This window comes from Bidens hawaiensis, unplaced genomic scaffold, assembly GCF_021521415.1.
Source record: "Bidens hawaiensis isolate Kalapana, Puna unplaced genomic scaffold, B.hawaiensis_p1.1 tig00059784_1, whole genome shotgun sequence".
NCBI classification, from domain to species: Eukaryota; Viridiplantae; Streptophyta; class Magnoliopsida; order Asterales; family Asteraceae; genus Bidens; species Bidens hawaiensis.
The window spans coordinates 46,542-71,199 of record NW_027500750.1 but is presented as its reverse complement, the minus strand read 5'-3'; the positions used below and the strand labels follow the sequence as shown (position 1 = coordinate 71,199).

The following is a 24,658-nucleotide window of genomic DNA, read 5'->3' as shown; positions in this document are numbered from 1 at the left end:
CAATAAAATGCAACAATAAGTGGATACAAAGAGACCAACCACCATGTGAAAAGCACATGCACTTATGCTAGCAACAAATAAAGACTATCCAAAAGGGGAACAAAGTAATAGAGAATGTCAAGAAATAATACAAGAGAATCTGTATTGGTCAAGTCATCATATGACCCCATCTTGCCATCTTACCCTTTAAATTAGCTAAAATAAAATATTATTTGGAAAAAAATAAAAAAAAAAGTAAGATAAAAAGAGATCCAACCCTATGTCCTCACTATGAAGGTACATTGGGACTCTTTTCAAGTAATACAAACAATAAGATGCTAACCTTAAAGAAGAGTAGGACGTTAAGCGCCTCGTAAGTGTCCAATTCTACATCAGCAAAGGTTTTAGGTTCTAATCTAGTTTGCACCTACGTCCCATTGTAACCCGTGAAAGTTACATTTTCAGCACTAGTTAACACGCTGTTGATTAAGATTGTTTGGTCTTCATTTCTTGGAAGAATTATTAAGATTATTTCGTCTTTTTTATCTTCTTAAGCTTAATATTATCTTCATTAACATACCAATTTAGTGAAAACACCAATCATCCCTTCAATTATATTATTCTTCATAATACGGGTTTTCACTTATCGGATCTTTATCGATTCCGTTGTTCATTACTAAAGCTGTTTATTTAGGAAACAATAAGCAGATAAATAGTTTTAATAAGCAATCCGAAACTGATTCTCGTATGAAGTTAATTTTGAAAATCACAAGTTCACAACCAAAAAAATGAGCTTTTAACAACAAAATAACTCGATATACACTAAATTTCAACTTGTTTAATCGGGTACATTAACAATTTACTAAAACCCTAACAACGAGAAAAACCGATTTAAGTAATCCTCAAGGAATGTCAAACATCATTCCTGAACTGCTAAAAACATATTCCGCGAAATCAATGCCTATTCCGTTTATTCCAATCCGTTGAAAGTAAAAGGACGAAAACGCCCTTAATCTTTACCTCCTAGAACAAGAACAAGGGCATGGTGGTATGTCTTTGAATCCTGATGCATCAAAAAGTTCAATAAACCTTTGATCTGAAAGCCTAGCTTTTGCAGCTGCAAATCTTTGATACTCGTCGAAGATTGAAGTTAAACACCATCTTTGTATCTTTCTTAAACATCCCACTAAACAACCCGTTCGATGCTGTAAAAAGTAAAAACAACAGTAACCGTTAATAACATCCTTGAATATGAAGATACAGAAGATAATAATAATAATGATAATATTATCACAGCATGTGGAATATGATAATACCTTGCCTCTTTTGCAGTGGATTAACAAAGGGTGATTTCTTACATCTGCAAAAAACAATAATAAAGTATAATGAGAAAAGGCCCAAATGGTATTAATATTATAACTTGTGATTAATGTTTTAAGGGTATAGATTGCATACCAAGAACAACTTTTAACGCTTCACGAATCATGTCTTCAGGGATGTTAACGAACGGTTCCTGCAAAGATATCGGCATTAATACTATTAATACTATCATACGTGTTACGAGAGATAATGAATGCTTTGAAACTTAAACCATATGATCAAACATGTTAAAGAGTTACTAATATTGAATTACTTAGAGTTTGTTAAGAGTAGCTAAGTAATCAATTCATGTGTACTAAATCATTTAGAGAAATACATTTCACTTCCATTATTATACTCTCTCTCTAGATTAGGAGAAGATTAGTTTCTTTAATTTCTAAAAAAACCAAAGTACAAACCATATGATCAATAATATTGAATTGGTGCATTCGGTTAGTTAGTTTATAAGTTGAGTTTGTTAAGAATAGTTAAGTAATCATTTGCACTAAATCATTAAGAGAAATACAACTCACTTCCATTATTATACTCACTCTCTCTAGATTAGGAAGTAGATTAGTTCCTCTAATCTCTTTAATACCAAAGTACAAACTGTATTCACCGAAATCCAGTGTTGTAGAACTCGTCAGGCGTTAGACGGGCGGTGGGATACAGCTAGCAATTAATAGTGATTAATCGGATTGGATGTTTATCTGTAATTTTCCAAAATTATTAATTATATATATATACAAAATTTTATATAATTTTTCAAAATAAGCATTTTACCATTTTTGACTAGTTTTTTTGGACTCATTTTCATTGGTGCCGATTATAGGGGCCGTTTAGGTGAAATCAAATCGGTAGCCCTCTGATTTCCGATTAATCTACGCCCCATCGCGATTTCTACAACACTGCCTAATCTACTTTGGAAACCACCATAACTAATATAGGTGCAAATAATAGACTAAAATATGATCCTATAATACCTTAGTTCCTTCAATTCCAAACTGAAACAAATGAATATTATTAGCCTTCAAAAACTCCATATTATGCTCCGGATATGGTTCAGGACACAAATATCTAGAAACCAACACAAAACAACAAAAAAACAGTCAGATTTCGTCTCAAAAACAAATACGCAAGTTGATAGGTAGTAATTAACAAAATCTGGCATATGACTCACACCTGCACTGTATTCTTGAATTTTTTTTTCATGATATAAGAAAGGAAATGATAAGATTTTAGTTTGAATATTCATTCTTGAGTTTTTTTTATAAAAGAAATTATAGGAAATGATAGGAAAACTTGTGTGTTTTAAGTCCCAAAGTTTTCTTGCCAATTTGGCATGATTTGAAAAGAAAGGAAAGAATAAATATTTAAAATTACCACTTTACCCTTCTATCTACATCTAATAATTATTTTCAAAAGGCTATATTTGTAAAACTACACATTTTTTTCTTTTCCTTTCTTTTCATTTAAACTAAAGAATGTAATTAAACATTTATTTTCTTTCCCTTTCTTTCATTTTTCATTAAACATCTACTTTCTTTTCTTCTCCCATCCTATCCAATCTTATACTTTCCTTTCTTTTAATTAAAAACTCGAGAACGCAGTGCCAGCATTTGATACCGAACACAGGTACTCTATCTACATTATTTGCCCATTTGGCACCAATTTTTTTTAAATATTCGGTACCAGTATCTTCGGTACTAATACATACAGAGTAATTGGTAACGAGTACCGGTATGGGTTTGTACAGTATTCGATACCTTTCTTTTAGAAATTTAGTATCAATATTTACGATAAGGGTATCATATAGCAGGGATGAGTATTTGACTATTTGGTACCGGTTGTAGAAATTCGGTATCATTATTTTGGATACCGGTACCATATATAGATGAGTATTTGGTAACGAGTATCGGTACTAAACTGGTATCGATTCGATACGGTAGTCGGTACCAGATCTTTTAAAAATTTGGTATCGGTATTTCGGCACCGGTACCGTACCGGTATCGGTTCAGTACCGGTACAAAATTTTTAAAAATTTGGTATCGATTACTGCACCGCACCTAACCGATACCGGTACGATACCGGTACTTGTTATCAAATACTCATCTCTATATGGTACCGGTATCGAAAATACCTACACCGAATTTCTACTACCGGTACCAAATGCTCACACTTTTACATAAATTCGCTATAGGTTCAGTATTGGATACCAATTTTTTTAAAAAACCAGTATCGATTACCGTACCGAACCGATGCCAGCTCTATACCAGGTACTCATCTGTATATGGTACCGGTATCGAAAATACCGATGCCGAATTTCTACAACCGGTACCAAATGCTCATCGAACTCGTGAGCATTTGGTACCGTATTGGTAACTAAATATTTTTATAAATTTGGTATCGGTATTTTTGGTACAACAATTGAATCATAATTAGAGTAACACATACACAATAGACTGAAGCCCTAGGGTTTTAAGAAACGCAAAATTAGCGGAATCAGGGAATCCAGAACGGAATATTCCGTTATCCACCATTGAAAAATTAAGCGGCGGCGTGTACAGCTCATCGCCGTCGGAATCAAACTTATCAACGGCCGTGATTGATTGCTTGATCTCCGGTTGAATGACTTCGATCGTGCGACACGTGTCACGATCCAATTGGTTGAGTTCCTGGTGTAGTTTCATTGCAGAGAGTGAGAGTTTGTTAAGAGATGATGAATGAAGAGAGACTAATAATATGGCGGTTATTAATAATAATAATAAGTTAGGGTGGTTTACATAGGGTGGAGGTGAGAGGTGTATGACACGTGGCGTGTGGTTAGTGGCTAGTCAAAGATGGTGTAGTGGTACTCCCTCTTCTAGCCTTCTTCTTGGTTTCTTGGTTTCTGCTTATTGGAAAATAAATATTGACCCACAAGAGGTCTTCTTTTGCTTCTAGACATGGTCAATATGTCATGTTCATAACACGATATTTTCTTTTGGATAAAGTGTGAAAGTTACGTTTAACATTGATATATTGGTGTGAATGGGTCAAAGGTTTATAATATCAGGACAAAATGGTGAAACACGTCATTTATGTTTACATAAAGATGTAGATGAAGATTTAGAAGATGAAGATGAAGAAGTTAGGAATAATCATAATTTGAACGGATCAGATAAGAAACATAAAAAAACCGTCTGAAGAGACTGTTTTTTACAAAAGGATTTAAATACGAGATTTGGACGAAAACCCCAAGATGCTCAAAAATCTGGTCGGGTTTGTCAGACTCATGCCAAGTGTCGAGTTTTAATTGATTCTACAATCCCGTCGGTTATATTTTCTATGTGTCGATATGTTACTGTGCATGACCCGTTGAACACTTTTCAAAAACGTCCCCATAAATCCCTAGGGATAAAGCAAGTTGTGATCAATAGTGCCTTCTCGATGCTAATTGAGTCAGTTGCCCATATTATGATATTATCATCGATCCATCAAGGGATCTACCGTATACATGGGTTCCAATATCATCTTTGGATCACACGAAAACATATTATAGTTTCTCGGTCGTCCAGGAAAGCTTAATACAAAGCTCTAGCCAATGTTGTGGCTAGAGACATTCCTAAAAGAACTTGGAGCGTACACAAAAGATGCTTCAACATACTCTTTGGTGTGATAACTTTTATGCAACTTATCTTGATGCTAATCTAGTTTTTCTTGCAAGAAAAAAGCACACAAAGCTATTCTAATTATCTCACATATTTATTCCCCATGAATTAGGGGCGTGTGGTGCAGTTCAGAGCAGTTTTTGGTTAAAACTTAATTGAAAACCAAAACTTTGGTTTTTGGAGTACCTGAAACCGTTTGGTTTCGGTTTTTCGGTTTTCATTTTGGTTTCCATTCGGTTTTAGTTTTTTTGGTTTTTGTCATTTAATCATGAAAGCTTTAGGTCAAAAGAATTTTTTTTTAAATAATTAATTTAGGTATAAATAGTTTTGTAAAATGTAAGATAATAGACCATTCACCATTTTACCAAAAATATTGGAGTTATATGTTTATTAAATTCTTATAAATTACTTAATATAAAATATAAAATAACAAATATTTAGAAATTCAGTTCGGTTCAGTTTTTTCGGTTTTTATTATATGCAAAACCAAAACCGAACCGTTAGTTCGTTTTTACAAAAATATAAAAGCAAACCGTCGGTTTTTGTTTCGGTTGGGTTTTTCGGTTTCGAATTGGTTTTCTCGGTTTCTTGCAGACCCTTACCGTGAATACAACTCCAATGGTATGTTTGGTTGAAAGGAATGGAATGAATGAGGAATGGAATGGGAGAAGGAATGGAATGAACATATGAAATGGATCATTACTATTCATTTGTCTTGTTTGGTTAACACATGGGAATGAAATGAATAATTAATTTACGTTGTTTGGTATCCGAAAATTTTTTTAGTAATGAAATAGAAATAAGAAAAATATTCTTATCCTAAAATATATATATTTAAAAAAAAAACTGAAATGGTGACGGTGGTGGTAGCTCTGGAGATGAAAATGGTGGTGGTGGTGGCGACGGTGGTGGTAGCGGCGGTCAGGCCACGGGGGTGGTGGTTGTGGTGGTGGTGGTCAAGCAATGGTAGCATTAGTAGTGATGGCGGTGGTAGGGTGGTGATGATAGTGGTGGTGGCCAGGCAGTGATAGTGGTGGTGACGGTTATGGTCGGGTGGCGACGTTGACAATGGTTGTCGTGGTTATGGCAACGATGGTGGCGGTGGTAGCTTTGGTGGTAAGGTGGTGGTGGTGGTGGTGGTGATGGCGACGGTGGCGGTCAGGTGGTGGTTGCGGCGACGGTGGTGGTGGTGGTGGTGGTGACGGTGGCGGTGGTGGTCAGATGATGGTGGTGGCTATGGTAGTGGTGGTGGTGGTCAGATGATGATGTTGTTGAGAAAGTAGGTTGAAGGAGGAATGAAATGAAAAAAAAAAGAAGGGGGATGGGAAGGAATGGTTTTGATGGAATGGGATTCCATGTGTAATGGATGATGTCATTCCATTGTGCAACCAAACACCTCTTATTTCATTCCCACGTAATGAATCATTTCATTCCGTCTGTCATTACTGCATAACAAACGCTACTCAACTGCTACGAAATAAAATTAAGAAACTAAATATTTTGTATATATTGTATGTAGTGAAACCTTACATAAACAATAGACTTACCGTATGAACATCCACCACTCAGTGTCATTGAACTAGTAGTAACTAAAAACATGTGGGTAGAATTAATCAATGCATCACTCTCATATGTATTATTTGTTTTATCATTGCAAAATTTGTCTTTATCGAACCACTTGTATGTTATGTAAACAAATTTTTAGTATTAAAAACTCAAAATTTTTAAATACTTACAATGACCCATAAATCGCCCATGTCTCCTCCATGAATAGTTACTTTAAAAATTCATGATATACTCAAAATAGTTTGGGTATTTACGTTGTGTTCTCGAGTATAATTTAACAATTGGAAATGAAAGAAGCCAGAAGAAGGTCAGGAAAAATCGTGTTTCGTAGTTATTAAATGAAATAAAAGAAGATATGTGTAGGAAATTGATGTTTTCTTTCTTCCATCCAAATTAAAGGGAATTGATATAAGATGATTTAAAACACATAAAATCTTTATTTTTCTTTTTATTTATTCGAACTCAGAAACAAATTAGGTCGTTAGAATTTTCTTTCCGCTCCTTAATTCTCTTTTACATCTTTTCTTTCATTTAGTAAGCTCAGGAACACAAAGTTAATATGACAATAGGATATATGATTTTTCATTTTTTCGTAACATCCTCAATAAGCATTTTTATTAGCCATAACAACATCATAGTTACTACTTAAAAAAATAGTAAATGTTAATGCATTGCAAACTTTTTTTTAACATCAAATTTATTTTCATCCAAAATCCTCTTAATCTTGTAATTGCAAAGATTTAGACCCATCACTTAATATCACATGCACTATACCAATAAATCATTAGGTCATGGATTAATGCAACGAAAACTAGTAATCAAAACTCCAAAATAGCAAAAAGAATATTGTACTAGACTAAATTAAATAACCAAATGTCTATTATATATATCAAATTATCATGGATATAAAGTTATAAACCATGGATATGAGCCCACTTGTGAACCGAATGATTTGAGTTGATACCAATGAACATGCGGGTGGGAGGTTTTAATTTTAAAAAATACGATTCAATGTGGGACCCAAGAACCATTCGAATTACGTGGCGGGCAGCTCTTGTAATTAAGTGAAATGACAATTTTACCCTCCTTCAAATGGCATATTATTCGAATGTTCTTTTATCCCATTCCAAAAAGTACAATAATAATCCATCAAACTATAGAATATTTTATTTTGAATATCATTAAAGGCTTATAAAAGTATATATTTAATAACATGTTTTTTTCTCACTTAAAATAATAATATGAAAATTAATTTATTAAGATCAAAATATTCACCGAAGTCTGTTTTGGCATTTTCATTAAAAGTTTATGGTAGGAATTGGACAATGAAAACTATAAATCTATTATCTATTTATACTACTAGTTTTCGGTCTTTAATTTACTTGAAAATCAGTGGTTTATTGTGTTTTGTTTGTAGTAGTTAGAAGTTAGCACGATATTGATAGGTCGTGAATTTTCGATAACAGATTCTTACGATATAAGAAGTTTATCCGTTAATATGTGGAGAGGTTAATATTTCAGTTTGGAAAGCGAAAATGAGCCGGTTAGCAACTAAGAAAAGTCTGGCTCTAAGAAACATACCTATCAAAGTTAGTTGTCCTCTTTGTATTGAGGCGGCTGAAAATGCTTTGCATTTATTTACCTCATGTCCGGTCGCCATTCAAGTTTGGCACTTTGTTGCCTTGTTGGTGCGTGGTGCAAGTTTTTCTTTCATTTACGCGTTTTTGGTTTGGGATCTTCTCTCGATTCATAACTCGGTTTCACTTTGCAATAAAAAGGAAAAAAAGTGTTTAAAGGTTTTATCATGACCGATTGTTAGACTTTGGAGTATTTGGAATGCGAGAAATGAGACCATCTTTGACAACAAGGTGATGTCGGTCTCCAATTTGTTTGAGGATTTAAAGTCTTCGGCGTTTCTATGGAATAAAAATAGATAGTGTTTTAAAATATTAAGTTGGACCATTTGATTTAATTTCTTCTTTTTAAGTTGTTTGTATTGCAGCGTTGCTTTTCGCTAGTTTTGCCTTGTCTAGTGAAAGTTTTCGTTCGTAAAAACAGAAAAAATTAAATTAAAGTTGTTTTGATTGTCAACTTTTAAATTAAGAGAAATAAATATTAATCGTTATGCATTATCGTTCAATATCATGTCTTTGCATGAAAAAATTAATTGTTCAATATTCATTGTCTTACATAATTAAATATATATAGCATTTCTTCAAAAAAAAAATGGAAAATATTTGCTAAACATTTACCACTATGGTTTTGTCTTCCTAAAAATGTTTTTAAGTTTTTCAATCAATTAAATAACTTGTGGTTACAGGCAACCATATAATTATGTATTTTGAAAACTAACTTTAGAATAGTTGTTAATAGTAACCATATAGAAAGAATTGTATAGACTCACATGGCCATGAATGCAAAGGGAGACATAAACCTCAAAAGGACAACATTCATGTTTTGTTTTGTTATAAATGTCTATTCGGTTATTTGTTTGATCAAACAAATTGTCAAATAGTGCATATTACCAGATCAAACATATATAGCTATTGAGAAATTTGCATTTTATATGAGAGTATGCGGTATATAAAATCGTGTTTAGCACTTTTAACGTATAAGAGAAAATGAGAAGATGAGAAATTAAGATGGAATCCGATTTTGATAATCTATTTTCTTTCATTTTTATCTTATTGTAAGATCGTATTTCATCCTAAATCTCATCTCAAACCGATCAGATGGCTTATTACCACTAACCCATTACCTATTGGTTTTTAGGGTTGGTGGATTATTTGGAGAGCTTGTAACAAAGAATTTTTGGTTGCTAACATGGCAACAAACACAACTTAACAAATTCGATTATGCCTTAGTCGTTTTTGTGGTTTCTAGCCATAACAACAAATGTAAATTTGGGTGGACCGAGACAGAGTGGCTGAAAAATCCACTCCTCTACATGTAATTGTTATTGTTTCCTTCTTCCCGGATTAGTTGTTTGCTAACAAGTTGTGGTGTTTTATAAAAATCCGTCTTCCCAAAGAAGGTGTATAAATATTTATATGTCAGTTGTTAAAAGCTCAATTCATACATCACTTGTCATAAAATTTGATGTGTCTTAAAATTAAAATAGTTTGTCTAAACCTTATCCTAACGATCAATTATGAAACTGATGTGGGTCAAAGTGTAGAAGATCGGGCCATGATATTTCTGGAGGCCCAATATCTTGTTTCCAGAGGTCCTGCACGAAAATGTGTATAACTTGGGCTACGAGCCTCCGTTTCAAGCGTAGAGATGTTCAAAACGGTTTGGGACTAGGAACCGGAACCGGTTCCTAACCGGTTCCTATATTCAAAACCCCCTTTGAAACCGGTTCTAGGCTCGAACCGGTTAGGGAACCGAACCGGTTCTCCCACCCTCGTGTGACATCTGCCCCGATCCGACCCGACCCAGGTACCCGTTTCTCTGACCCGATCTCTTTCTTTTATGATTTAATATTTATTTATACTTATATTTTACTTTTAATAATAATATATTTTTTTCTTCCCGCCTCTTTCTCTCTCTTTCTTTCCGCCGTCCCGTCCCTCTCCTTCTCTCTTTCCGCCTTCTTTTCCCTCTTGTCGCCGTCCCGCCCTTACGCCTTGTTTCCCTCTTTTTCTTCTAACTCTTTGCTTGTCCTTTGTTCCTTCCCGCCTAAGGTTGTCTGCGCAGCTCCACGCGCCAGACCCCTTACAAGGAATCCTGCGTGAAGACCACCTGTTTCAGCGATACGCGAGACGAACTCTTCTCGCAGCGCGCTAAGAATTGTAATTCTTCTCGCAGCGCGCTAAGAACGGTAGTTCTTCCCGCGACGCGCTAAGGATTTGTAGTTCTTCTCGCAGCGCGCTAAGAATCGTAGTTCATCCCTCGACGCGCGAAGAATTTTAGTTCCTCCCGCGGCGCGCTAAGAAATGTGATTCTTCCCGCGGCGCGCTTAGAAATGTAGTCCTTTCCGCGACGCGTTAAGGTTGGTTCTGTCTGCCTTCGCGCTCGCGCTCTCTTGACCTTCTGTGTCTGCCTTCTCGCGCTCGAGCCTTCTCGCGCTAAACCCTTTGAGTTTTCTTCTGTTTAAATCTAGCCGTTTGCTTTTGTGTTGTCTTATCTTTTGTGCTGTTGACCTAATCTGCTTTGTCTGAAAAGTTACTTTCGGCGCAGCATGCGCACCAACCCCATTGGTTGGCAGAAAAAGTGACTGACATTATCTTTTGAGATCTGCTTTTGCCATGCTTGACCAGTACCTTTTTCTGATCCGCCCATGCTTTTTACTGTTCCCTGTCAGCCTTTTTCTCTTTTTCCCTGCTGCCATATCTTTTGATATCTTTTGCTTTTGGAATCTTTTACTTTTTGGAGATCTTTTCCCCTTTTCTAGGGATTGTGTCTCCTAGGGTTTCTCTATAAATAATAATGTTATTTTCCTAACACATCACACACAAACACTTAATCTCTCCTATTCTCTCTTCCTCCTTGCTCTCTCTGCCGTCTTCCTCTCTGCCTCCGTCTTCCTCCCTGTTCTACCCTGCTTTTCCGGTAATATATATTATATATAATAACTTACTTATTAATTATGCTAACTTATAATCAAGACTTAAAACAAATCATTAAAACAATAATCTTGTTTATAGGTTAACTTGTGCTTGCTTAAAGTTGGTTCTTGCTTTATCTTACACCGCATCGTTTATCATGTGAGTAATCTCGTACCTAATCCCTTTTTGCTTTTAATGTTTTGGGATGTTCATGTGTTCATACAAACTTAGAGTCTTAAACTTGTTTATGAGCTTTAGTCGCGCAGTATCCCATGTGTTGAGGACGTTTACTTGGCTGTTTATTTGTATGTGTGTATCATTTGGTTTCGGTTTTTCGGTTTTCATTTTGGTTTCCATTCGGTTTTAGTTTTTTTGGTTTTTGTCATTTAATCATGAAAGCTTTAGGTCAAAAGAATTTTTTTTTAAATAATTAATTTAGGTATAAATAGTTTTGTAAATTGTAAGATAATAGACCATTCACCATTTTACCAAAAATATTGGAGTTATATGTTTATTAAATTCTTATAAATTACTTAATATAAAATATAAAATAACAAATATTTAGAAATTCAGTTCGGTTCAGTTTTTTCGGTTTTTATTATATGCAAAACCAAAACCGAACCGTTAGTTCGTTTTTACAAAAATATAAAAGCAAACCGTCGGTTTTTGTTTCGGTTGGGTTTTTCGGTTTCGAATTGGTTTTCTCGGTTTCTTGCAGACCCTTACCGTGAATACAACTCCAATGGTATGTTTGGTTGAAAGGAATGGAATGAATGAGGAATGGAATGGGAGAAGGAATGGAATGAACATATGAAATGGATCATTACTATTCATTTGTCTTGTTTGGTTAACACATGGGAATGAAATGAATAATTAATTTACGTTGTTTGGTATCCGAAAATTTTTTTAGGAATGAAATAGAAATAAGAAAAATATTCTTATCCTAAAATATATATATTTAAAAAAAAAACTGAAATGGTGACGGTGGTGGTAGCTCTGGAGATGAAAATGGTGGTGGTGGTGGCGACGGTGGTGGTAGCGGCGGTCAGGCCACGGGGGTGGTGGTTGTGGTGGTGGTGGTCAAGCAATGGTAGCATTAGTAGTGATGGCGGTGGTAGGGTGGTGATGATAGTGGTGGTGGCCAGGCAGTGATAGTGGTGGTGACGGTTATGGTCGGGTGGCGACGTTGACAATGGTTGTCGTGGTTATGGCAACGATGGTGGCGGTGGTAGCTTTGGTGGTAAGGTGGTGGTGGTGGTGGTGGTGATGGCGACGGTGGCGGTCAGGTGGTGGTTGCGGCGACGGTGGTGGTGGTGGTGGTGGTGACGGTGGCGGTGGTGGTCAGATGATGGTGGTGGCTATGGTAGTGGTGGTGGTGGTCAGATGATGATGTTGTTGAGAAAGTAGGTTGAAGGAGGAATGAAATGAAAAAAAAAAGAAGGGGGATGGGAAGGAATGGTTTTGATGGAATGGGATTCCATGTGTAATGGATGATGTCATTCCATTGTGCAACCAAACACCTCTTATTTCATTCCCACGTAATGAATCATTTCATTCCGTCTGTCATTACTGCATAACAAACGCTACTCAACTGCTACGAAATAAAATTAAGAAACTAAATATTTTGTATATATTGTATGTAGTGAAACCTTACATAAACAATAGACTTACCGTATGAACATCCACCACTCAGTGTCATTGAACTAGTAGTAACTAAAAACATGTGGGTAGAATTAATCAATGCATCACTCTCATATGTATTATTTGTTTTATCATTGCAAAATTTGTCTTTATCGAACCACTTGTATGTTATGTAAACAAATTTTTAGTATTAAAAACTCAAAATTTTTAAATACTTACAATGACCCATAAATCGCCCATGTCTCCTCCATGAATAGTTACTTTAAAAATTCATGATATACTCAAAATAGTTTGGGTATTTACGTTGTGTTCTCGAGTATAATTTAACAATTGGAAATGAAAGAAGCCAGAAGAAGGTCAGGAAAAATCGTGTTTCGTAGTTATTAAATGAAATAAAAGAAGATATGTGTAGGAAATTGATGTTTTCTTTCTTCCATCCAAATTAAAGGGAATTGATATAAGATGATTTAAAACACATAAAATCTTTATTTTTCTTTTTATTTATTCGAACTCAGAAACAAATTAGGTCGTTAGAATTTTCTTTCCGCTCCTTAATTCTCTTTTACATCTTTTCTTTCATTTAGTAAGCTCAGGAACACAAAGTTAATATGACAATAGGATATATGATTTTTCATTTTTTCGTAACATCCTCAATAAGCATTTTTATTAGCCATAACAACATCATAGTTACTACTTAAAAAAATAGTAAATGTTAATGCATTGCAAACTTTTTTTTAACATCAAATTTATTTTCATCCAAAATCCTCTTAATCTTGTAATTGCAAAGATTTAGACCCATCACTTAATATCACATGCACTATACCAATAAATCATTAGGTCATGGATTAATGCAACGAAAACTAGTAATCAAAACTCCAAAATAGCAAAAAGAATATTGTACTAGACTAAATTAAATAACCAAATGTCTATTATATATATCAAATTATCATGGATATAAAGTTATAAACCATGGATATGAGCCCACTTGTGAACCGAATGATTTGAGTTGATACCAATGAACATGCGGGTGGGAGGTTTTAATTTTAAAAAATACGATTCAATGTGGGACCCAAGAACCATTCGAATTACGTGGCGGGCAGCTCTTGTAATTAAGTGAAATGACAATTTTACCCTCCTTCAAATGGCATATTATTCGAATGTTCTTTTATCCCATTCCAAAAAGTACAATAATAATCCATCAAACTATAGAATATTTTATTTTGAATATCATTAAAGGCTTATAAAAGTATATATTTAATAACATGTTTTTTTCTCACTTAAAATAATAATATGAAAATTAATTTATTAAGATCAAAATATTCACCGAAGTCTGTTTTGGCATTTTCATTAAAAGTTTATGGTAGGAATTGGACAATGAAAACTATAAATCTATTATCTATTTATACTACTAGTTTTCGGTCTTTAATTTACTTGAAAATCAGTGGTTTATTGTGTTTTGTTTGTAGTAGTTAGAAGTTAGCACGATATTGATAGGTCGTGAATTTTCGATAACAGATTCTTACGATATAAGAAGTTTATCCGTTAATATGTGGAGAGGTTAATATTTCAGTTTGGAAAGCGAAAATGAGCCGGTTAGCAACTAAGAAAAGTCTGGCTCTAAGAAACATACCTATCAAAGTTAGTTGTCCTCTTTGTATTGAGGCGGCTGAAAATGCTTTGCATTTATTTACCTCATGTCCGGTCGCCATTCAAGTTTGGCACTTTGTTGCCTTGTTGGTGCGTGGTGCAAGTTTTTCTTTCATTTACGCGTTTTTGGTTTGGGATCTTCTCTCGATTCATAACTCGGTTTCACTTTGCAATAAAAAGGAAAAAAAGTGTTTAAAGGTTTTATCATGACCGATTGTTAGACTTTGGAGTATTTGGAATGCGAGAAATGAGACCATCTTTGACAACAAGGTGATGTCGGTCTCCAATTTGTTTGAGGATTTAAAGTCTTCGGCGTTTCTATGGAATAAAAATAGATAGTGTTTTAAAATATTAAGTTGGACCATTTGATTTAATTTCTTCTTTTTAAGTTGTTTGTATTGCAGCGTTGCTTTTCGCTAGTTTTGCCTTGTCTAGTGAAAGTTTTCGTTCGTAAAAACAGAAAAAATTAAATTAAAGTTGTTTTGATTGTCAACTTTTAAATTAAGAGAAATAAATATTAATCGTTATGCATTATCGTTCAATATCATGTCTTTGCAAGAAAAAATTAATTGTTCAATATTCATTGACTTACATAATTAAATATATATAGCATTTCTTCAAAAAAAAAATGGAAAATATTTGCTAAACATTTACCACTATGGTTTTGTCTTCCTAAAAATGTTTTTAAGTTTTTCAATCAATTAAATAACTTGTGGTTACAGGCAACCATATAATTATGTATTTTGAAAACTAACTTTAGAATAGTTGTTAATAGTAACCATATAGAAAGAATTGTATAGACTCACATGGCCATGAATGCAAAGGGAGACATAAACCTCAAAAGGACAACATTCATGTTTTGTTTTGTTATAAATGTCTATTCGGTTAGTTGTTTGATCAAACAAATTGTCAAATAGTGCATATTACCAGATCAAACATATATAGCTATTGAGAAATTTGCATTTTATATGAGAGTATGCGGTATATAAAATCGTGTTTAGCACTTTTAACGTATAAGAGAAAATGAGAAGATGAGAAATTAAGATGGAATCCGATTTTGATAATCTATTTTCTTTCATTTTTATCTTATTGTAAGATCGTATTTCATCCTAAATCTCATCTCAAACCGATCAGATGGCTTATTACCACTAACCCATTACCTATTGGTTTTTAGGGTTGGTGGATTATTTGGAGAGCTTGTAACAAAGAATTTTTGGTTGCTAACATGGCAACAAACACAACTTAACAAATTCGATTATGCCTTAGTCGTTTTTGAGGTTTCTAGCCATAACAACAAATGTAAATTTGGGTGGACCGAGACAGAGTGGCTGAAAAATCCACTCCTCTACATGTAATTGTTATTGTTTCCTTCTTCCCGGATTAGTTGTTTGCTAACAAGTTGTGGTGTTTTATAAAAATCCGTCTTCCCAAAGAAGGTGTATAAATATTTATATGTCAGTTGTTAAAAGCTCAATTCATACATCACTTGTCATAAAATTTGATGTGTCTTAAAATTAAAATAGTTTGTCTAAACCTTATCCTAACGATCAATTATGAAACTGATGTGGGTCAAAGTGTAGAAGATCGGGCCATGATATTTCTGGAGGCCCAATATCTTGTTTCCAGAGGTCCTGCACGAAAATGTGTATAACTTGGGCTACGAGCCTCCGTTTCAAGCGTAGAGATGTTCAAAACGGTTTGGGACTAGGAACCGGAACCGGTTCCTAACCGGTTCCTATATTCAAAACCCCCTTTGAAACCGGTTCTAGGCTCGAACCGGTTAGGGAACCGAACCGGTTCTCCCACCCTCGTGTGACATCTGCCCCGATCCGACCCGACCCAGGTACCCGTTTCTCTGACCCGATCTCTTTCTTTTATGATTTAATATTTATTTATACTTATATTTTACTTTTAATAATAATATATTTTTTCCTTCCCGCCTCTTTCTCTCTCTTTCTTTCCGCCGTCCCGTCCCTCTCCTTCTCTCTTTCCGCCTTCTTTTCCCTCTTGTCGCCGTCCCGCCCTTACGCCTTGTTTCCCTCTTTTTCTTCTAACTCTTTGCTTGTCCTTTGTTCCTTCCCGCCTAAGGTTGTCTGCGCAGCTCCACGCGCCAGACCCCTTACAAGGAATCCTGCGTGAAGACCACCTGTTTCAGCGATACGCGAGACGAACTCTTCTCGCAGCGCGCTAAGAATTGTAATTCTTCTCGCAGCGCGCTAAGAACGGTAGTTCTTCCCGCGACGCGCTAAGGATTTGTAGTTCTTCTCGCAGCGCGCTAAGAATCGTAGTTCATCCCTCGACGCGCGAAGAATTTTAGTTCCTCCCGCGGCGCGCTAAGAAATGTGATTCTTTCCGCGGCGCGCTTAGAAATGTAGTCCTTTCCGCGACGCGTTAAGGTTGGTTCTGTCTGCCTTCGCGCTCGCGCTCTCTTGACCTTCTGTGTCTGCCTTCTCGCGCTCGAGCCTTCTCGCGCTAAACCCTTTGAGTTTTCTTCTGTTTAAATCTAGCCGTTTGCTTTTGTGTTGTCTTATCTTTTGTGCTGTTGACCTAATCTGCTTTGTCTGAAAAGTTACTTTCGGCGCAGCATGCGCACCAACCCCATTGGTTGGCAGAAAAAGTGACTGACATTATCTTTTGAGATCTGCTTTTGCCATGCTTGACCAGTACCTTTTTCTGATCCGCCCATGCTTTTTACTGTTCCCTGTCAGCCTTTTTCTCTTTTTCCCTGCTGCCATATCTTTTGATATCTTTTGCTTTTGGAATCTTTTACTTTTTGGAGATCTTTTCCCCTTTTCTAGGGATTGTGTCTCCTAGGGTTTCTCTATAAATAATAATGTTATTTTCCTAACACATCACACACAAACACTTAATCTCTCCTATTCTCTCTTCCTCCTTGCTCTCTCTGCCGTCTTCCTCTCTGCCTCCGTCTTCCTCCCTGTTCTACCCTGCTTTTCCGGTAATATATATTATATATAATAACTTACTTATTAATTATGCTAACTTATAATCAAGACTTAAAACAAATCATTAAAACAATAATCTTGTTTATAGGTTAACTTGTGCTTGCTTAAAGTTGGTTCTTGCTTTATCTTACACCGCATCGTTTATCATGTGAGTAATCTCGTACCTAATCCCTTTTTGCTTTTAATGTTTTGGGATGTTCATGTGTTCATACAAACTTAGAGTCTTAAACTTGTTTATGAGCTTTAGTCGCGCAGTATCCCATGTGTTGAGGACGTTTACTTGGCTGTTTATTTGTATGTGTGTATCATTAACCGCTTTGTTCGGCCTATTCCGCAGTTTTCATGGATCCATTAGATGAACACGGGAGACCTATCGTTTACGGTTTTCTTTGTTTACACTTGCACAGATGTTTTCTCGTTTTTGTGCTCAATTGGGAGCACGGATTGAACTATGAACTATGAGCTATGATCTATCTATGCTTGATCACAATCTGATTGCACCCTTGTTAAACACCAGACATACACGTGTTGCGCGCAGATTTATTGTTACCTATGTATTGTATTAAACTTGATTTCTCACCAACACGCAAGTGTTTGACGTTTATTTTAACACATGTTCAGGTTTGCAGTAGCTGTTTTGGAGCTTGTGGACACATAGGAAGTTTTCTTTATTTTGGACCTAGATTAAAATGTATCAAGACAAGTTTTTGCTGTTCGAATATTATGATTTATAATATATTGATTTATGTTGATTTATGTTATCTTGTGTTTACCTTGCGCGTGCGCGAATGAATGTATTTATTAAATATTGACACCCAATAGTGTCACGAGTAATGAAACAATATGTGGCGCCCCGATGTATAATCCGCCTTTGGTCGGGGTGTTACAGATTGGTATCAGAGCTCGTTGACTTTAGGATAGGTGGTTAGACGTAACGGCCTAGAATACCTAAGAGTCCCTTCTCGCGCATGAGAGAAATCTCATGTTTGCGCGCTTATTGTTAATTACTCGTTATTTATGAATATGCTCGCGCTTGCGCAGTATATGATTTTATGTTTTATTCCGCGATATTTCGATTTTTGTTAAATTTCGATTTTTATTGATTTTACTTACATACTCGTTTGTTGGATTTGAAAATCCGAAAAGTCATGGTGATACATGAATAGTTGATTTTCAATTTCCATTTACGATTATGTTCTGAGGTTGGAGACTTGAAAAGTCATGGTGATACATGAATTGTCAACCTCCAATACTCATTTTCTTGTATATATTATATTGAAGATTGAAAAGTCATGGTGATACATGAATCGTCAATCTCCAATACTCGTTTACTCGTATATTTTAAATTGGGAATTCGGAAAGTCATGGTGATACATGAATTGTCGATTCTTGATTCGAATTCGTTACCTTTATTAAGTCTGCAATTAGGGTCATTTATTTTACTTTAACTTTTGATAGTATCTAACTCCGTGAAACCAAGCTTTTCAAGGTTATACTTTGCGATAAAACTAAGATATTAACTAAAATTAAAACTTTTATAGAATGCCTCCGCTATCTCGCCGATTTCAGAGAAGAGAAGCCTCGCGCATGCGTAGATAGCAACGTTCCCAGGAAATGGCCGCCGCGATAGCCCAAGCCTTGAGCCAAAATAGTACCTCCAGTTATAACATTAAGTCCTTTAACGCGGGTAACCCTCCAAAGTTCACAGGTCTTGAAGAAGCCACCGTGATGCTCCAGTGGCTTGAGAAGATAGAAAACACTTTCCTCCACACCCAATGCCCCTCAGACAGACGAACCCTATATGCTTCCAGTGTCCTGTAATCTAGAGCGCTTACATGGTGGAATGGAGTAGCTCATGCGCGTGGCGCAGAAGCTGCTTCTAGCATGCCCTGGGAGGAATTCAAAGAAATTCTGACGCGAGAATTCTGCCCTCCCAACGAAGTTAAGCGCCTGGAAGAAGAATTTTGGAATCTTAAGCAGTACAGTGGCGAAGCGCGCGAGTACGCGACGCGCTTCCATGAACTAAGCCTGCTTGTCCCTCACCTTGTTACCCCTTCACGCCGAGCCATAGAGAAATTCCTTGGGGGTCTCCCCATGGAAATTCAAGATTCTGTATGGGCCAGAAACCCAGTAACCCTCTCTGACGCCATCGAGTTGGCCGCTGTGCTCAGCGACAACCATGTCAGAGCAGGAACCCTGTTCCTGCGGGGAACAGAAAAGACCAAACTCACCAAGACTGCCCTTGAACCAACAGAAACCAAACCTGAACCCTCAAACCGTAACAACCTCAAGCGCAGGCGCAAAGCCTATGCGCTTACCAACCCGCCCATTGTCCAGCAACCCATTTATCAACCTCCAGTTTACGCGCCTAACCCTCTGTCAGCCTACCCAACACCTCCAGTAGTCCATAACTATGCCTTAACCAATCCCGCACTCCCTGCCCCGCCACCTAAGAAACCTTACACAGGAAATCAACCCTTTTGCCCAACCTGTAGACTTCACCACCCAACACAAACCCCGTGTCGACAATGTAACCGATGTGGCCGCGTTGGTCACTCTGCCGAATACTGTAGAGTCCCTCTCGCCAACCCAATTGCGCCAACACCACCAGTCTACCCGCAGAATCCACAACCAACCTACCAAAACCCACGACCCAGATCGTGCTTTAACTGCGGTGATCCCAGTCATTTCCGGAACGCGTGCCCGAGACTGCAAGTGCAAATCACACAAGCGAATCCGGTGAACCAGATTTCGAACCAAGTGACGCGTGGACGAGCTTTTAACATAACCGCGCACCAAGCGCAAGCGAATAATGACGTAGTTAATGGTACATTTTTACTTAACGGATTTTATGCTTCTATACTTTTTGATACTGGCGCCGATCGAAGTTTTATTTCTCGCGCCTTCGAGCAGAAGCTTGCGCGACCGCGCAGCGATTTAAAAGAAGATTTTTCAGTTGAATTGGCTAACGGTGAAACTGTTTTAATTAACTCGGTGATTAAAGATTGCACGCTTAACCTTAACGAAAACGATTTTCTAATCGACCTCATCCCCATGCCTCTTGGGAGCTTTGATGTTATTATTGGTATGGATTGGCTTTCGCATAATCGCGCCGAAGTTATTTGTGCCAAGAAGTTGATTCGCATTCCTCGAGAAAATGGTGATCTTCACATCTACGGCGAAAAACCCTCCAGTGGTCTTAAGCTTATGTCTTGCGCCGAAGCCCAAAGACTCATGCGGAAGAAGTGTGTTGCATTTTTAGCCCATGTGGTCAAACCTGCTGAAGAAAAGAAGCTTCGCGATATCCCCGTTGTGCGTGATTTCCCTGAAGTTTTTCCTGATGATCTTCCTGGTATCCCTCCCGCTCGTGAAGTCGAGTTCCGTATTGATCTTGTCCCTGGTGCTTCCCCCGTAGCTAAATCTCCTTACCGTCTTGCGCCCGCTGAGATGCAAGAATTGGCAAGCCAACTTCAAGAGTTGACAGCTAAAGGATTCATTCGCCCTAGCTCTTCGCCCTGGGGTGCTCCGGTGTTGTTCGTTAAAAAGAAAGATGGATCGTTTCGCATGTGTATTGATTACCGCGAGTTGAACAAACTCACCATTAAGAACCGGTATCCCTTACCGCGTATTGACGACCTCTTTGATCAACTCCAAGGTGCCTCTTGTTTCTCCAAGATTGATCTCCGCTCTGGTTATCACCAGTTGCGCATCCGCGATGAAGATGTTCCGAAGACTGCTTTTCGAACTCTTTATGGCCATTTTGAATTCTTGGTCATGTCCTTCGGTCTAACCAACGCACCCGCCGTTTTCATGGATCTAATGAATCGGGTGTGTAGGCCTTTCTTGGACCGTTTCGTGATTGTGTTTATCGATGATGTTCTGGTGTATTCTAAGACCAAGGCCGAGCATGAGCAACATCTCCGGTTGGTGTTGCAAAAGCTTCGAACCGAGCAGCTCTATGCTAAGCTTTCCAAGTGTGAATTCTGGTCTGATGAAGTACAATTTCTTGGCCATGTTGTGAACAAGATGGGTATTCATGTCGACCCATCCAAAATTGAAGCAATCAAGAACTGGATTACGCCATCCTCTCCTTCTGAGATCCGTTCCTTTCTGGGCTTAGCTGGTTATTACCGGCGTTTTATTTCGAACTTCTCGAAGATCGCTTTGCCTTTAACAGCTCTAACGCACAAAGGTAAACCGTATATTTGGGGCTCGAAGCAAGAAGAAGCCTTTCTATCGCTCAAGCGTTTGTTGTGTGAAGCTCCTGTTCTTGCGCTACCTGAGGGTAATGATGATTTTGTCGTGTACTGCGATGCCTCCAACCAAGGTCTCGGTTGTGTTCTTATGCAACGAGGCAAGGTTATCGCTTACGCATCAAGGCAACTCAAGGTTCACGAAAAGAATTATACAACTCACGACCTCGAACTAGGCGCAGTTGTTTTTGCCTTGAAGATCTGGAGACACTACCTTTATGGTACTAAGTGTATCCTCTACACTGACCATAAAAGCCTTCAGCATATCTTTGACCAAAAGGAACTTAACATGAGGCAACGCCGATGGAACGAACTCATCAGCGATTACGATTGTGAGATCCGGTATCATCCTGGTAAGGCTAATGTGGTAGCCGATGCGCTCAGCCGAAAACCCTGCCAGCTTAACTGTATTTTGCCGCGCACCCAGCTTCACTTCACGCCGATCCAAAGCAACCTTGAATCGCGCATTCGTGACGCGCAGCGCGCATCCATCAGTAATGGTAACCTTCGCGCCGAGTTAGCGTGTGGCGCGGAAGCGCACTTTGTCCCTAATCTGAGTGGAATTCTCTGCTATCTTAATCGCATCTGGATTCCCTTTGATGAGAATCTTCGCGCTGATATCCTGAGTGAAGCGCACAAATCTCGGTATTCTATTCATCCTGGCGCTGATAAGATGTACAAGGATTTGCGCATTACTTATTGGTGGCCCGGTATGAAAAAGGATATTGCTGTGTTCGTAGCTAAATGTCTGACTTGTTCTAAAGTGAAAGCTGAACACCAACGCCCATCTGGTTTGCTCGAACAACCTGAAATTCCTACGTGGAAATGGGAATGTGTAGCGATGGACTTTATTACCAAGTTACCTTTGACAGCAAGCAAACATGATAGCATTTGGGTAATAGTGGATCGTTTGACTAAGTCTGCTCACTTTCTGCCCATTCGTGAAAACTACCGTGTTGAGCAACTCGCGCAGCTTTATGTCAAGGAAATTGTCTGCCGCCATGGTACTCCTTTGAGCATCATATCCGATCGCGATGGCCGTTTTATATCCCGCTTTTGGAAATCTCTCCAATCTGCGCTAGGAACTCGCTTGGACATGAGTACGGCATATCATCCTCAGACTGACGGTCAGTCTGAGCGAACTATTCAAACTCTTGAGGATATGCTCCGATCTTGTGTTCTTGATTTTGGAGGTAATTGGGATTCGCACCTGCCTTTGATCGAGTTCTCTTATAATAACAGCTATCATTCCAGTATCGGTATGGTCCCATTTGAAGCACTTTACGGTCGTAAGTGCCGCTCCCCGATCTGTTGGAGCGAAGTGGGTGAAACTCAAATCACAGGACCCGAACTTGTTCAAGAGACAACCGATAAAATCGCCAAGATCCGTGATCATCTGCTGACTGCCAGAAGCCGACAGAAGAGTTACGCAGATCGTAGGCGGAAGCCTCTCGAATTTCAAGTTGGTGATCTTGTTCTCCTCAAAGTGTCGCCCTGGAAAGGTGTTGTCCGCTTTGGGAAGAAAGGTAAGCTTGCTCCTCGATATGTTGGTCCATTCAAGATTCTCGCGCGTGTAGGAAAAGTTGCCTACAGACTTGACCTGCCGCCCGCGCTCAGTAATGTGCATCCAACGTTCCATGTATCCAATCTCAAGAAGTGTTTAGCTGACGAGAACCTTCACATTCCACTTGATGAAGTTCAAGTTGATGAAACTATGCATTTCGTTGAGAAGCCTGTTGAGATTATGGATCGCGAGGTAAAGCAAACCAAGCGCAGTCGTATCCCTATTGTTAAAGTTCGCTGGGAGTCCAAGCGCGGAGCCGAGTTTACATGGGAAAGGGAAGATCAAATGAAGATCAAGTACCCGCACCTGTTCTCTGCGCCACCTACTTCGAGATAAATTTCGGGACGAAATTTCTTAAAGTAGGGGAGACTGTGACATCTGCCCCGATCCGACCCGACCCAGGTACCCGTTTCTCTGACCCGATCTCTTTCTTTTATGATTTAATATTTATTTATACTTATATTTTACTTTTAATAATAATATATATTTTCCTTCCCGCCTCTTTCTCTCTCTTTCTTTCCGCCGTCCCGTCCCTCTCCTTCTCTCTTTCCGCCTTCTTTTCCCTCTTGTCGCCGTCCCGCCCTTACGCCTTGTTTCCCTCTTTTTCTTCTAACTATTTGCTTGTCCTTTGTTCCTTCCCGCCTAAGGTTGTCTGCGCAGCTCCACGCGCCAGACCCCTTACAAGGAATCCTGCGTGAAGACCACCTGTTTCAGCGATACGCGAGACGAACTCTTCTCGCAGCGCGCTAAGAATTGTAATTCTTCTCGCAGCGCGCTAAGAACGGTAGTTCTTCCCGCGACGCGCTAAGGATTTGTAGTTCTTCTCGCAGCGCGCTAAGAATCGTAGTTCATCCCTCGACGCGCGAAGAATTTTAGTTCCTCCCGCGGCGCGCTAAGAAATGTGATTCTTCCCGCGGCGCGCTTAGAAATGTAGTCCTTTCCGCGACGCGTTAAGGTTGGTTCTGTCTGCCTTCGCGCTCGCGCTCTCTTGACCTTCTGTGTCTGCCTTCTCGCGCTCGAGCCTTCTCGCGCTAAACCCTTTGAGTTTTCTTCTGTTTAAATCTAGCCGTTTGCTTTTGTGTTGTCTTATCTTTTGTGCTGTTGACCTAATCTGCTTTGTCTGAAAAGTTACTTTCGGCGCAGCATGCGCACCAACCCCATTGGTTGGCAGAAAAAGTGACTGACATTATCTTTTGAGATCTGCTTTTGCCATGCTTGACCAGTACCTTTTTCTGATCCGCCCATGCTTTTTACTGTTCCCTGTCAGCCTTTTTCTCTTTTTCCCTGCTGCCATATCTTTTGATATCTTTTGCTTTTGGAATCTTTTACTTTTTGGAGATCTTTTCCCCTTTTCTAGGGATTGTGTCTCCTAGGGTTTCTCTATAAATAATAATGTTATTTTCCTAACACATCACACACAAACACTTAATCTCTCCTATTCTCTCTTCCTCCTTGCTCTCTCTGCCGTCTTCCTCTCTGCCTCCGT

General features: G+C 38.1%; 1 protein-coding gene across 1 annotated transcript; it reads right to left on the bottom strand.

The window, feature by feature from the left end:
* Nucleotides 1–773: 773 nt before the first annotated feature.
* Nucleotides 774–4,085, bottom strand: LOC143602757 (inositol diphosphatase DSP1-like). The gene is made up of 5 exons (XM_077079764.1): nt 3,793–4,085; nt 2,322–2,415; nt 1,435–1,492; nt 1,296–1,339; nt 774–1,184 (listed from the first exon to the last, which is right to left on the bottom strand). The coding sequence occupies exons 1-5, from the start codon at nt 4,026–4,028 to the stop codon at nt 996–998; spliced, it is 621 nt and encodes a 206-aa protein (XP_076935879.1). The 5' UTR covers nt 4,029–4,085; the 3' UTR covers nt 774–995.
* Between the last annotated feature and the right edge of the window lie 20,573 nt (nt 4,086–24,658).

Coding starts and splice junctions, on each gene's coding strand:
- LOC143602757 (XM_077079764.1), bottom strand. CDS start 4,028: ATGAAACTACACCAGGAACTCAACCAATTGGATCGTGACACGTGTCGC. Junction 1,340..1,434: donor AGCGTTAAAAGTTGTTCTTG/GTATGCAATCTA, acceptor TGTTTTTTGCAG/ATGTAAGAAATCACCCTTTG. Junction 1,185..1,295: donor TCCACTGCAAAAGAGGCAAG/GTATTATCATAT, acceptor TACTTTTTACAG/CATCGAACGGGTTGTTTAGT.